Source organism: Mirounga angustirostris, unplaced genomic scaffold (assembly GCF_029215605.1).
Source record: "Mirounga angustirostris isolate CCGP_5_RB_7025 unplaced genomic scaffold, mMirAng1.0.hap1 SCAF_4, whole genome shotgun sequence".
NCBI classification, from domain to species: Eukaryota; Metazoa; Chordata; class Mammalia; order Carnivora; family Phocidae; genus Mirounga; species Mirounga angustirostris.
In genome coordinates this window covers 75,707,813-75,723,315 of record NW_026991712.1, presented here as the reverse complement: position 1 = coordinate 75,723,315, position 15,503 = coordinate 75,707,813, and the positions used below count along the sequence as shown (strand labels likewise).

Sequence of the window (15,503 nt, the reverse complement as noted above, 5' to 3'; positions counted from 1 at the left end):
GGGAGGGAACACAAGCAGGGGGAGCGGGAGAGGGAGAAGCAGGCTTTCCACTGAGCGGGGAGCCCGATGCGGGGCTGGAACCCAGGACCCTGGGACCATGACCTGAGCTGAAGGCAGACGCTTAACGACTGAGCCACCCAGGCGCCCCTACTTTTACCTTTTTTTTTTTTTTAATTAAACTCTATGCCCAGCATGGGGCTTGAACTCATGACCTCGAGATCAAGAGTCGCATGCTCTACTGACTGAACTAGCCAAGAGCTCATCGTGAATCTACTTTTAAAATAGCCATAACACTGATTTCAAGAGACAAATTTCCCAATTATTTATATATACATAAGACACTGCCGCTGTCAATTGAGATTAACAATACCATACCCTGACCACATCTAACCATGAACAAAATAATTGAAAAAGGATGATGAAATAAAAGATTATCATATGAAATAAGGTGCTGTTGTGAAGTCTAGAAGTTGCAGACAATATTTTGGTATACAGAACTCCCTTACCATTAGGGTGATCCAAAAATGGAACAAGCTCCCTCACAAAAAGATGAGCTGGTCAATTTTAAGTACTCAGAAGCAGAAAGTGAAGGACTGTTTAAGAGATGGGATAGAAAGGATTCCTTTATTGGGAAATGCTAGAAGTCAACAGTGAGCTTTTTTTCAATGCCGATAGCGCTCTCGCAAACATGGTGAACGTTCCTAAAACCCGCTGGACTTTCTGCAAGAAGTGTGGCAAGCACCAGCCCCACAAAGTGACACAGTACAAGAAGGGCAAAAATTCTCTTTATGCCCAGGGAAAGCAGTGTTATGACAGGAAGCAGAGTGGCTATGGTGGGCAGACTAAGCCAATTTTCTGGAAAAAGGCTAAAACTACAAAGAAGATTGCGCTGAGGCTTGAATGTGTTGAGCCCAATTGCAGATCTAAGAGAATGCTGGCTATTAAGAGATGCAAGCATTTTGAACTGGGAGGAGACAAGAAGAGAAAGGGCCAAGTGATCCAGTTCTAAGCTTCATATTTTGTTAATATTATGAAGACAATAAAATCTTGAGGTTATGTTCACTTCAAAAAAAAAAAGTCAACAGTGAAATAAAAGGAGAAAAACTATTTGGATACTGCCTCATGACACTAATTTAAAAATCCCATGAATACTGCATGAAAGGAGGAGGCTTGGAAACACCAAACTAAACTTCTTAAACACATTAGAAACACTGTAAACCAAATTTAAGAATTTTTTTTAGCTTATTCAAATTGAGTAACAGGAGAAGCTTTTCTCATGCCTCGTTTTATTCCAAGTCAACCATACCATCATCAAAATTCTCTCCTGAATGTATGTTATGATTGTATTGCCATTTTCTCCCTTTTCAGTATAGACAGCCATTCGAAAGCAAACCCAAATATTAAAAATAGTATTTGAGAAAGCAGTCACAGAAAAGTCAGAATGAAATTTTATTTCACATTGGTAGAAACCATGAAAAAGATTTACATTTTCCCACATTAGAGCACAACATTTCAACAGAATATTTCTTGCCATAAATTAGATCTTGCTGATTTGTATAATTGAAACAACAATTTATATTCTTCAAGGTAAAGCAAAATGACTTAGTAAATGATTGTTTAAAAATTTTAAATCCAGACATAAACATATGGCTTCATTATTAACATTCTGTACAGTCATTACTAAATTATTTCCATTATCAATTAGCACCCATTTATAAAGATGCATTCCTAACATTGTTTTAGTCAGTTGGAATACAGCAGAAAAATTAACAACAGTTCAGAAATATCAAGTATACATTTTTGCTACATATTAAACTGTGGTAACTACACCCTATGTATTGAGTTGCGATTAATCTTTATCACCCATAAATTTGTTTTCCAATAATTTTTACCAATAATCTGAAAAATTCAACTACTTAAAGTCAAATAATTGCTACTTTTATGTTTGCACAAAAACTAAATTAAAAAAAAAAAACCCATCTGACTAAAGTGAAGTTTTCAAAAAAGTTCACTGGCAGATAAAAATAAAGCAAAATTTTCTAATGGACTGTTCATTTTCTACAGTAGTTGGTTTCAAACATATGTACAAAACAAGTAAACTAAAACTATGCTCGAGGAGAATCATCTTAGAGCAAATCATCTTAGAAATTAGTTTTTAAGATCTGTCTTAAATATTCCAGAACATACTAGAATATGACCTACATATTCTTTCAGTTAATTACAGAAAAATACAACCACAGAATTATTCCCATTATCTAGACTGAAGATTCTAATAACTATATAGGTCTAACTTTGGACTAAGGTACAGTTTAAGAAATAAGTAGTGTAGGAAGTTTAAAGGTTTCTTTATACAAGTGTAAATACATTTTAAATACCATCAAACCTGTGATTCAGAATGTCAAACTACAGCATGTATTGGCAGCAGATGTCTATGGCAAGGAGGCAATATTTGGTCTATTATGAAGGATAAAAAAGAAAGAACAGATTTCCAGAGATGAAAAAAAAATACTAAATAGAAATGATATCAGGGAAAATAAAGCCTGGTCCCCAAAATAAAAGGGCCATTAACTGAACAGAGGAATATTACTCTTTATTGACCTTAGAAGCATTATCCCTATTATTGGGAATAATGTAGTAACATATTCTCATTATGTATTACAATCATTAAGTATATAATGAATACATATATAAAAATACGGATAATGCATGGTGACTAAGTAATTTTGGAATAAGTCCATAGACTAAGTCACAGCATGCATAAATCATTTATATCTTAACTGCTCATTTATACCTAAACAAATTTTCATTAAGCATACTAATAATTGTCAAATGATGTAAGAAAAAATCTGGTTACAGTATTTTATTATTTTGCTGAATTACATTTGGGAAAAAGAAGCTTAGGTGCTTCACCTATTTTAATACTAGTATATTCTGAATCATATTATACAAATACATGTATAGAAACCTAAAAGAAGACCATCTTTCCCACAAGGAGATAGTATCATGTAGTCTGTGTCATTGGTGTGTATTTGCAAAACATCTTAACACTGCAAACATTAGAAGTTTCAAGACTGGGCACGGGAAAAGGTTTATACGCTACTACAATGATGCTGGTGTGCACTTCTACAGAAGGCCTCTTAGTGACATCAATCAACTGGAGGTAGAAGTTTATCAATGAACTGCTTGATATCCATCATTTCCTGTTTGGAATAAAGTGATTTAATAGGCAGTTACAAAATCAGAAATTAAATCCCCACTAAAATACCACCAACTAAATTTGTGGTGTGCCTAGGTAAGGTGAAACCATATTTTTACTACTTCAATTAAATGAAAAATTATAACAGAGAAATGAGGCTTCAATAGAAATTTCAGAACATCTCCTGCAACTAGGATTATTATTGTACATTCAAATGATAGCTCCCAACTATTATGCAATCCCATGATAATGGTCTGCACTTTGCTATACCTGAACAAAATAAAACACAGGGGTTGGGTGAGAGAAGGGGGCTTAGAAGTAACAAAATCTATCCAGAGAAATATCAGTAAGGATACAATTACGGTCAACTAAGCATGGGTAGAAAAACCTAGCTTTTAACTTTCCCTCATTAGAATGAAATGCTAAATCCGTAGCAGAAAATATTTTGTGCCTTTCACAAGGATTTACATACAACCAACCATTTAAAAGACACCATGTACCTATGATAGGCCTGGAAAGATGAAAAAGAAGATATCAAGTATTTATTACAAAAGAAACGTTTCTATAAGACTCCTGCCATGTGGTTCGGTTTTCTCACTCCCCTCAAATAATTTCCTACTATAATCTCTAGTATTTCAAGGTTTAACCCCACAGACCCACAAATTAGCCATGCAAAGAGCCTTCACCCTTATAATTTAGTCACTCAGAAAATAAAGCCACAGCACAGAAGTGCTCTATTTTACAATGTTCTAAAGTCCTGGAAGTTTCCTGGTGACAATACCTCCTACCATTTTACCTCTTCTCACTTTCTGCTCATCATTCAGTCCAATGTTCTCCAATGTGATTGCACAAAGAATCCTCAGCTTTTATTTTACCTTTTTTTTTCTTTTTATGTAAGCTCTGTGCCCAACTTGGGGCTTGATCACACAACCCTGAGATCAAAAGTTACATGCTTGGGGTGTGCAAACAGTGTGCGACCCTTGATCTCAGGTTTGTAAGTTCCAGCCCCACACTGAGTGTAGAGATTAGGTAAACAGCATCTTTTTTTTTATTTTTTAAAGATTTTATTTATTTATTTGTCAGAGAGAGAGAGAGCACAAGCAGGGGGAGCAGCAAGCAGAGGGAGAAGCAAGCTCCCTGCTAAAAAGCCCAATGTGGGACTCAATCCCAGGACCCTGGGATCATGACCTGAGCCGAAGGTAGCTGCTTAACCCATTGAGCCACCGAGGCGTCCCTGGAACTTTTATTTTAAAAACACATCCATATAAACACAAATACCTGAGTTTACCTGCTAACCCCCAATGTGCTGAATCAGAATTGCGGAGTTTGGAGTTCTGGTGTCTGAATGTTTATTAAGCTCCAGGGTATTTGTGATATAAAGCCTACTTTGGAAACCAATGCTCTAGACCCTCAGTCCCTCCTGGATACTCAGAGTGCCAGCCTGTTTTCTGGATTCAACACTTGCTGATGGTTTCAACTATGTTCTCAGTAACAGGCTAGAATCCCAGCCCCCTTATCTTTCTGGATAAATCATATTACTAACACTTTTTTCTGTCCGTAAAACAAATGATTCAGCCAGGCTAAGTGGTTACAAAACAGTTTTGTTAGGGACTACCTCAATGCTTGGCAATTAATTTTTATTTTAGGCCTTTTCAAGCCTCCAAACCGATGCAGGCCTCCTTCATTCTTATCAAGTGACCGTATCTCCTACTTTACTGAAAAGACAAAGAGGATCTAATGTGAACTCTCAACTAGTACTACCTCAGCAATCCTTGTTCATATTCATCCATCCTCTTCTAGATTCTTAAGTGTTGTTCTCCTCTTTGAAGGCAAGCACTACCCATTTTAGGGCTTATTTACATTATTAGATCTCCCTAAGATTCCCCCATTAGATTATTCTCTTCTCTTCATCGCATTTTCTTCCTCCCCCCCCCGCCAAGGGAGTCTTTTTCTCCCATCCACTAAAGAGAGTTTTTTTTACTTTTTTCCCCCTTCACAAAAACCTAATTTTTAATAAAGGTTGATACATGTTGCCTCTACTTTTCCCATTTCTCTATCCACTTTACATAATCCACTGCAGGCTCCATCTCCCCAAACATCCAAGGTCACAGATGGCTTACTATTGGGTAGTTTCTTCCTGGCCTATTTTTCCTCACTCATTCTCTGAATCATGGCACACTGTTCCCTCCCACTCTAAAACTCTTTTTTTTTTTTTTTTAAGATTTTATTTATTTGACATAGAGTGAGAGAGTGAGGGAGAGCACGAGCAGAGGGGAGGCAGGAGAGGGAGAAGCAGGCTCCCCACAGAGCAGGGAGCCCGAGTGGGACTCAATCCCAGGACCCTGGGATCATGACCTGAGCCAAAGGCAGATGCTTAACTGACTGAGCCACCCAGGGACCCCTTTTCTTTTTTTTCTTAAATAACCTAACCAATTTTTAAAGAAGTTTGTGTATGTATATATGTAATCTCTACACCCAACACGGGGCTCAAACTCACAACCCCAAGATCAAGAGTTGCACACTCTTCCGACTGAGCCAGTCAGGTGCTGTACTGAAATTCTCTCCTCCTGTACTCTCGTTCCACATTTAACTCCTTCTAATTCCCTCCCAAGTTCTATCCCTCGGCTTTTTTCTCATGATATTCTCCCATGGTAATTCTTCAGTGATTAATAATATTGGCAATTATTCTAAATCTCTATTACAGGCTTGAGCCTCAGACAAAGATTTCCAACATCCCATTTTGTTATCATGGGGGGTACACCAATCTCAGTATGTTCACTAAACTCAGTACTATCTCCTTCCTATTACCCTAAAACTGTTCCTTGTACCTACTTTATGAATGGCATCCTGCTCTAGGACAGCCAGCTTTTCATAAGACTATGGCCCAACTGGACAGCTTGCTTTCCCTTTTCCTTTCTCTGCACACTTGCTATCAAAATCCTACCCATTCTTCTAAATCTAGCTTTTTCTTCATGATCTCAGTACTTCTCAAGATAAAATTAATCTCACTCTTCTCAGTGTTTTAGGGAACTTTAAAAACTTCTAATATAACACTTATCACATTCTGTTTTCTACACAATTATTTGGATATATATCCTCCCCTATTAAATTTTAAATTTTATTAATTTAGCTTAAATTTTAATAAAAAGGACTGTTTTTTATTTATCTTTGAGTTATGTACAAAGCTTGCATGCAATAGGAAAACAGTGAATGTTTGTTGAATTAAATTGAATAAATGCTGATCTAAATCCTGCCAACCTATGATTCTATGTGAATTCATTAACTCCTTTAAATCCCCAAGCAATCAAATGTTACTTATGTTAAAAATATCCCATGAAAAAAGTTGCAAATATGTGTCTGTAATCACTGCTTCCAATTACCTGTTGACATGAACTGTGCTTCATGCCTTCATAGGTTTTGAAGGTTACATTGACTGGATTTACTAATGTTTTTAGCTTTTCGGCAGTAAGAGAAGCAAACATTAGGGGAACTAAAGGATCGCAATCTCCATGGCACTGAAGAATAGAAATATCTCTATTAATGCCACTGATAGGCCCCTGCAAAAAATAAAAGAAAACTAGTATTATTTATTCAAATGTATAGAGTATTATATGCCAGGCATTTACAACTATAGACAGATATGCACATACAGTATGTTACTTACATCATAGGTTCTATTCGGCCACGGAACTAAAATTCCTTCTATCCCTATACTCCCCACAACTCTTTAGTTAAACTTTTATAGGACATATGATTACCCTGTTTTGCCTTTTTTTTTTTTTTAAGATTTTATTTATTTATTTAGAGAGCACGCAAGCAGGGAGAGGGGCAGAGGGAGAGGGAGAGAAAGAATCTCAAGTAAACTCCCAGCTGAGCACAGAGCCTGACATGGGGCTTGATCTCATGACCCTGAGATCATGACCTGAGCTGGAATCAAGAGTCAGACGCTTAACCAAATGAGCCACCCAGGTGCCCCTACCCTGTCTCGTATTACTGTTTTCCCAATGAAGTGGTTCCTTGAAGAAGACTCTTTCTTAATTATTCTTTATATGTTCACAGTGTCTTGAGATGAGAGGTATGTTTTAACTGAATCATGTTCTTCTCAGTTCTTATTTAATTGATTTAAATAAGATGGTTAATAGGGGCGCCTGGGGGGCTCAGTTGTTAAGCGTCTGCCTTCGGCTCAGGTCATGATCTCAGGGTCCTGGGATTGAGCCCCGCGTCAGGCTCCCTGCTCGGTGGGAAGCCTGCTTCTCCCTCTCCCACTCCCCCTGCTTGTGTTCCCTTTCTTGCTGTGTCTCTCTCTGTCAAATAAATAAATAATCTTAAAAAAAAAAAAAAAATCTTAAAAATAAATAAATAAATAAATAATCTTTAAAAAAAATAATCTTAAATAAATAAATAATCTTAAATAAATAAATAAATAATCTTAAAAAAAAAAAAAAAAGATGGTTAATAAACAGCACTTAGTATGTATAAGACACCAAAGAATTACTATATAGTGATGAGGAAAAAAATCCTAGATTTATTTATTTATTTTTTTTAATTTTATTTGTTTATTCATGAGAGACAGAGAAAGAGGCAGAGGGAGAAGCAGGCTCCCAAGGAGCCGGGAGCCCGATGCGGGGCTCGATCCCAGGACTCTGGGATCATGACCTGACCCGAAGGCAGACACTTAACCATCTGACCCACACAGGAGCCCAAAATCCTAGATTTAAAAGTGAATTTGAAAATAAATATCCACTTCTCCCATGTTTATTATATATTGCTTTACACTACTGAGTACTTAGAAATTCTATTCTATGGTAAAATTCATCAAGCAGTAAAAATATTGAACTTTTGAAAATATTATGTGTAAAACACTGTCCTAATTTATATATACATTTTAAAATATATCAAACACTTCAAATATAAGATTTATGACAAAAGGACTTATTTCTTACTCCAGTCTCTGCAATCCACAATAAAGACAATATAGTATTCAGATAAAGCCTACTAGTACATCACAAAAGTCTAGGAAGATTATTTTTTAAAAAGGATGACTGATATAAACTATGGGCTTTGGGTGATGACCTGACACATTCTAACAAATGTACCACAGGGTTGCAGGGTGTCCATAGCCTGTGCACCAATAGGAACTTACTGTGCTTTCTGCTCAACTTTGCTATGAACTTAAACTTCTCTAAAAATATATAGTTGATTAATTAAAAAAAAAAAAAATGAACCTCTCCCCAACATTATCAGTAATGTTACAGGTATCATTCAGGCTACCTGTGGAAATGAAGCCTGGAGTGGAAGCCAGCAACTGAGTGCAGTGACACCGGCCAGTTTCTGCTGTGTGGTGAGAGCAGTGTATAAAGATAAAGCTCCTCCCTGGAAAGACAAGCAGAGAAAAGTCAGTGGAACACATCCTCTGCTAGCAGCAACTTAAGAGATTTCTTGTTATTAATGATGTCCATTAAAGAAAAAAATCAACCTGTGTGGTTGATGTCAAATCAAATCAGGCAAGCTAGCAGAAATACATACATACTCCACCCCACCATGTCCTAAAGGACATGATTCTCTACACTGAAGACCACTGTGAGAACATAGCAACCACCCAATCAGTTAAGAAACAGTTAATTGTATATTTAAATGCACTTACAACTGCCTTAGGAACATTCTAAACTTATACTTATTTGCTCCTCTGAAAAGTCTTAGGTATAAAATCAAACTTAGTCTTTAAGCTGGTAATCTTTTCTACAACAAAAAGTCAAATAATAAGGACTCTGTAGCAGACACCTTTAGAGTATCTGTCTACCCAGCTTACAATACCCGGCGCTCTGGGAAGAGCATTCCCATTAGTTATCTGGATGCCACGTCACTCTGACCATGCCTGTGGGTCACTGGGCCCCATGAGAACATGAGATTCTTTCTCATCCAAGATAGTCATGTTCCTTTTCTCAAGATTTTGAAATTGGGATTCAGTGACTGTCAGTCTGTCTCTTTGGATGGCTGGAACGGTAACCTGTAAATTCAACAACTGGAAAAGCTACAGGCTGCAAAGGTGGAGAGCGCCAACTGTAGATGAAGAGGCAAATGAAGCAGATGAGCAGAAAAAACAGGAGATGGAGAGAAAGCCGTGAGGGCTTTCCAAATCTTAGCTATTTCCTGAGGCTCTGATTCATTCTCATCCTTGGTTTTCCTGATGTGATCCCACAGACTCATAACCTGCTCTTTCTTGCTTAAGGTAAGAGGAATTCCTTTCTGTAAATTGTAATCAACGAATCTCAACTATACAGTCTCCTATGTTAGCTTTTGTATTCGAATCAAGTATTCATTTCTGTACCTATATTTACATCACGATGTGCATTACAATAGACATTATCTTGACTTCAACAAATACCAAACCAGTAACATCTTTTTACTATATTGTATTGACAACCTATCTTCCTACTGAATTCTAACTTCTAAAGAATTCCATAATTCTGACATTGTCCTAATTCAGGTAGTCTGAACACTAAGTTGTTGATTTCGAAGCTTTACAGATTAGAAGCTAGAGCAATTTGGGATGGGTGAAAAGGTGAACATGTGATAAGCTGAAAGAAAGATATAAGGTCAATACGAGATAACTACATCTGCAGAAAAAGTATAGAAGGTAGGAGAAAAAGTACAGACAGAAGAAGAAAGATGCCAAAAATAAACATCACATATTTAAATCTACAATCTCTTTCATAAGACAGAAAGAGTAAAGATGATAGAGTGACATCAGCATGATGGGACACAGGTCATTCCTAACTTTGCTCCCTCCTAAAAGAACTAACATCTAATCATGGACAGGACACCACCGAGAGAATCTTAGCACATGGCGGGGAGAGGGTGAGGCTGAGGCACCCCCTGCACCACAGAGACCAAGAGAGACCACACTGAAAGGTAAGAGAAATGGCTATACGCTGACTGCATTGCCCCTCTCCCAAGCCAGTGCAGCACCACCTGGAGAGTATCCCCAGAGTGTCTGGTGCCTGTTGTGGGAGAAGAGAACCCAGGGGGAACAACCAGCAACCTCCAGCATTGTGGGACACTTTGTGGATTTTGCCCCAAGGAGGGAGTTTGTGGGGCTCAACCACTGGGAATCTGTGACAAAAAGAGGGAAGAAATTCTCTTGTTTTCTACTTTACTGTTCCTATTAGTAGTCTCCTCCTAGGACAGGGGAATTGTACTTGTGTTTATCAAATTAGAATTTTGTTTAAAGGGGTACACAGCATCAACTTAGATACCTAAACTACATGTGTCCTAATTATTTTAAGAAAATATATTCCAAGTTCTAATCAATTTACTTATTAATAAATTGACTTTCAAGACATAATCTAGAAGTTGAAGGCAATTGCTGGAGAGAAAACTAGAAAAGCAGAAGAGTATATTATCATAATTAACTACATCTAGTCCATTCAAACTTAATTCAGCATTAAAGGTAACAGCATATATATATTAAAAAAAAAAAACAGTATATCAGATTCTGTAACATGTACTGAAAAAAAGACTCCTCCATAGAAAACGACAGAACCCACAGACTCCTAGATAAATATACCAATGACGTATCACCCAAACTTCATCTTACCTGAGAAAATCCTCCCAAAACAATTCTGTTAGAAGGAATGCCATTCTTCACCTCTTGCTCTATCAAAGCTTTTACTAAAAACAACATAAAATTAAATCACTAATACTTTCAAAGTTAAGCCTAAAGATACCATTTTAAATAGGATACAATTAATTATAGAAAAGCACGAAGTGGGTGCCTGGATGGCTCAGTTGGTTAAGCGACTGCCTTCGGCTCAGGTCATGATCCTGAGTCCCGGGATCGAGTCCCACATCGGGCTCCCTGCTCAGCAGGGAGTCTGCTTCTCCCTCTGACCCTCCCCCCTCTCATGTGCTCTCTCTCTCTCATTCTCTTTCTCTCTCTCAAATAAATAAATAAAATCTTTAAAAAAAAAGCACAAAGTATATTAAAGGTCGAAACAAGTGAAAAACTTGAAGCACTCTACTAAAATACAAACCTAGAATGTATTTTCATTATAAAACTCATTTTGCAGGTGTTGCTTAAACTGTTCAATTATTTCTTACATAATTTATAAACAGTTCTTTCTCTTATCAATCAACGGATATTCTTTTATCTATGGTCAATTCAGCTCATATACATTTATATTTCTCTCCAATGAATCACAGGATTTGTACCTAAAAGTTACCATTTTAAAATATAAATAAAGTATATTATACAGTTTGTGATTTATAGTGTTTAAAAAGTTCATTCTATTATTTTTAAAAACTGTAGTACTAATTTTTCCTATAGCCAGTAAATGATGCAGGGAAAAAAATCAAATGAGTTCTTTTGTTTCTGCAAACTACTTTGACACAGATCATTAACTATAAAACTTGATGACTCCTAGAATTTCCTTTTTCTTTATAATCTGTCCAGTGTTTTTTTAGTAACTACACAAACTGTGTCCTTTCGTTTTTACATATGTGCAAGTTTCATTTTTTTTTTTTTTTTAAAGATTTTATTTATTTTTTTGACAGAGAGAGACACAGCGAGAGCAGGAACACAAGCAGGGGGAGTGGGAGAGGGAGGAGCAGACTTCCCGCAGAGCAGGGAGCCCGATGTGGGACTCGATCCCAGGACCCTGGGATCATAACCTGAGCTGAAGGCAGACGCTTAACGACTGAGCCACCCAGGCGCCCTCATTTTTTTTTTAAAGATTTTTTATTTATTGAGCGAGAGAGTACAACTGAGAGCACGAGCAGGGTGATGGTCAGAGGGAGAGGGAGAAGCAGACTCCCCGCTGAGTAGGGAGTCCGACACATGGCTCCATCCCAGGACCCCAGGATCATGATCTGAGCCAAAGGCAGATAGATGTTTAACCAACTGAGCCACCTAGATGCCCCAAGAGTTTCATTTTTCAAGATTAAAATTTCCAAGTTCATATTTCTTCCTTATCAAAAAATAAAAATCTGTTTTTTCTAAAACACTGCAAAAAACAAACGCCCAAATGAAAAATTATTTTCTTTTTATATAAAGTTTAGTACTGAGTTAGAATGAGTATGAAAAGTAATGCCCTGACTATGGCATGGAAGAATGGGCTAGAGAACAGCAAAGAGGGCTTAATAAATAAAAGAAGTGCTGAGAAATGTGAGGGATTTATTTAGGGGAGACGGCACAGCCTCAGTCAGATGGAGACTGTGCAAGTGGCAGGACTGAGCCTGGGTGGCTCAGTAGGTTAGGCACCAACTCTTGATTTCGGCTCAGGTCATGGTTTCAGGGTTGTGAGATCAAGCCCAGCGTTAGGCTCTGTGCTCAGCACAGAGTCTGCTTGTCCCTCTCCCTCTGCTTCACTTGCCACCCGGCAAGCTATTGGGACTACTTCCCCTGAGTTTCACAAAGCTTTACCCCTCAAGGTTACACCAAGCGCTGAAATAATGTTGACAAACTACAAAGACGTCAGCGGTGGAGCAGTGCGTTCCCATTTCAATCACCTTTTGCATACGGGCGAGGGCACCACTGTGCTCCCTGGACCTAACCTGAGCACTCTCTTCTTTGTTCAGGAGCTCACTCCTGTAGGCCTCAAACAGAGGCTCCATTCTTTCCTAGCTCTGAGTCTGAGCCTCACTTTCTCCAATAATACATCACCTTGGAAAGGAAAGAAATGGCTTGTATGTCACAGGCCAACTCTATCACTAGGATGGAACTTTTCACTCTGGAACTCACCAGGCTTACCAGTCTTCTCCACAAGGCCCTGCCCCTCCCTATCTCACAACTCACTCCCAAACCCAATACCTATTTTTGTCATTTATTACTGTTTGAAAAAATCCTAGCTCTAGGATTCTCGATTTGACCTACTTATTGATGATCCTAAAAAAGCCAGTGTTCTTGGTTTGACAGTCTCAAATCTCCACTGCATTTTGAGTGTATCTTCCCTGTTTTAAAGTTTTTAAGAGTTATTTAAAAACATTTTTAAAAAGGATCCTACTGGTTTTTAAGCTATTTTGGAAATTTTCAAACAAATCTAAAAATAGAAAGAGTGTGCAGTAACTCCCAGGTACGTATCACCTCACTTCTGCAACTATCAATTAATTCACAGCCAGGCTTGTGTCATCAATACCTGCTGCGCCACCACCCAATTATTCTCAAGTCAATCCCAGTGATCCCATCTATTTGTAAATACTTCAGTACATACATAAAAGGGTGCCTCTATACATTTTCTAAAACTAGATTTCTCCCAATAAACTAGTGTTCTTTATGCTTGCACCCTAAAAATAAACGGAATTATCATGTCCATAAGGAACATGGAATACCAACCAGAGAACACACTTTGGAGATTCTGTAAAGTAGAGCTAAGACTTATGTCATAGAAGTGTTAGATGATTTATAAGAATTACCTGGCTTCTTTAATAGCTAAGTGTTCAATCAGTGGCATCTATTATTACCACACTAAAATTAACCAACATAAATTGTGTTATACATGATTGTATCACTATACCTATCCTTATTTCAAGTCTCCTTAATGAAGATAACTGGCCACAACTATTAAATTGCTATTTTCTCCATTAGTCTATGTAAATCAAAGCAAAATTATGTATCCAACAGAGATGAAGTTTGATAAAGGCCATTCTTCCCCATTCACCTCATCTTCATTTATAGTTAAGGGAGTCCATGGGGCCATCGTGGCAAACGAGTTAGAGACTGATCAGAAAGGAAGGAAATAGCATCACCTCCTAAGTTCAGATAATTGTGTATTATTTCATCAATATCAATAAAACTATCGAACCTACTAAAATAAGAATGCTTTTGTCTTTGTAAAATGTTTCTGTACTTACCATTTTCTGCTGCCTGTTTAATTCCAGGTTCATCCTCCTGTGAATCTGGTGAAAGCCCAGTAATATCAAACCTGGAAAATAAGGCAAAATCTTAAAAGAGCTATTTGAGTCTAAAAATATGTACTCATGGTATATTTCACTAAATTCAGGATAAAAAGGGCTAACCATGAACATGAAACTCAAAATAAAATGTCTACAAGAGTCCAAAAAATTAACTCAAATTCTGTTATGACTCTGACATTCTACATGTTCCTTTCACCAACTAGATACAGATTCTGATGTTAAAAAATCACAATGCCACATAATTTTAGGGTAAGAACATCTAAGAAAATACCTAGTCCAATCCTACAGCCAAGCAGGAATCTCATCGCACACTCCTCTAAAAAGTCTGCAATAAATTCCAGCCATTCCTTTCCCTTCTATTGCATCATAAGTCAATCCAATGGAACAGAACTACTTTACCATGTCATTCTCACATGCACTACCTTCATACGTATTGAGCAGAGGAATTATACTGAGCTCTATCCACATTCTGCAAAACATTTTCATCACACATAGTAGATACCTCCAACTAGAGACCCAAGGGAAGCTTTCCTCTGGCCCTTTCCATTTCTGTATCAAGTTACATCCTTTCATTACAGTCTCTAGCCACATTAGCTAAAAATTTTGGTTCTGGATGAGAATTTTGCCAGAGAGGGAAGATGAAAGAACCAATGAGCAAAGTAGGCAAGAACTTGTGAAAACTTCGAAGGAATCCAGAAGAGAGAAAAAGGAAGTGAAGGGGTGGATAAGAAACGGGTAGGAACAAGAAGAGAGGACAAGATGACAATAGACTGGAAGTAGCTTAGAGGAACAAAGAACTGACTCTACTTCCTGACTATAAAACACACAAGGGTGAAAATGCAAGCCAGTGCAGCCACTCTGGAAAACAGTACGGAGGTTCCTCAAAAAGTTGAAAATAGAACTACCCTATGACCCAGCAATTGCACTACTGGGTATTTACCCCAAAGATACAAATGTAGTGATCTGAAGGGGCACCGGCACCCCAATGTTTATAGCAGCAATGTCCACAACAGCCAAACTATGGAAAGAGCTCAGATGTCCAGAAAAGATATGGTGTACATACACACACACATATACATACAACGGATTATTATGCAGCCATCAAAAAAATGAAATCTTGCCATTTGCAATGACATGGATGGAACTAGATGGTATTATGCTAAGTGAAATAAGTCAATCAGAGAAAGACAATTATCGTATGATCTCACTGATATGCGGAATTTAAGAAACAAGGCAGAGGATCATAGGGGAAGAGAGGAAAAAAATTAAACAAGACGAAACCAGAGAGGGAGACAAACCATAAGAGACTCTTAATCTTAGGAAACAAACTGAGGGTTCCTGGAGGGGAGGCGGGTGGGGGAATGGGGTGGCTGGGTGATGGACATTGGGGAGGATA

The 15,503-nt window shown here is 37.7% G+C and overlaps 2 protein-coding genes across 5 annotated transcripts in view; one reads left to right on the top strand and one right to left on the bottom strand.

The window, feature by feature from the left end:
- The first annotated feature begins 672 nt into the window (after window positions 1-672).
- Window positions 673-1,077, top strand: LOC123859066 (large ribosomal subunit protein eL42-like). Its single transcript, XM_045896554.3, has one exon. It carries the CDS (start codon window positions 689-691, stop codon window positions 1,007-1,009), a length of 321 nt encoding a protein of 106 aa, XP_045752510.1. The 5' UTR covers window positions 673-688; the 3' UTR covers window positions 1,010-1,077.
- Window positions 1,078-1,432: 355 nt separating this feature from the next.
- The window catches only part of LYPLA1 (lysophospholipase 1), a 31,082-nt gene continuing 17,011 nt past the window's right edge, over window positions 1,433-15,503 (bottom strand). For all 4 annotated transcript variants that reach the window (XM_045896551.3, XM_064588332.1, XM_064588330.1 and 1 more), the window contains exons 5-9: window positions 14,045-14,115; window positions 10,794-10,867; window positions 8,468-8,569; window positions 6,577-6,753; window positions 1,433-3,200 (exon numbers count right to left, since the gene is read on the bottom strand). In XM_045896551.3, coding sequence (XP_045752507.1) covers window positions 3,147-3,200; window positions 6,577-6,753; window positions 8,468-8,569; window positions 10,794-10,867; window positions 14,045-14,115 — 478 coding nt within the window. In that variant the 3' untranslated portion in view covers window positions 1,433-3,146. The remainder of the gene's footprint in view (window positions 3,201-6,576; window positions 6,754-8,467; window positions 8,570-10,793; window positions 10,868-14,044; window positions 14,116-15,503) is intronic.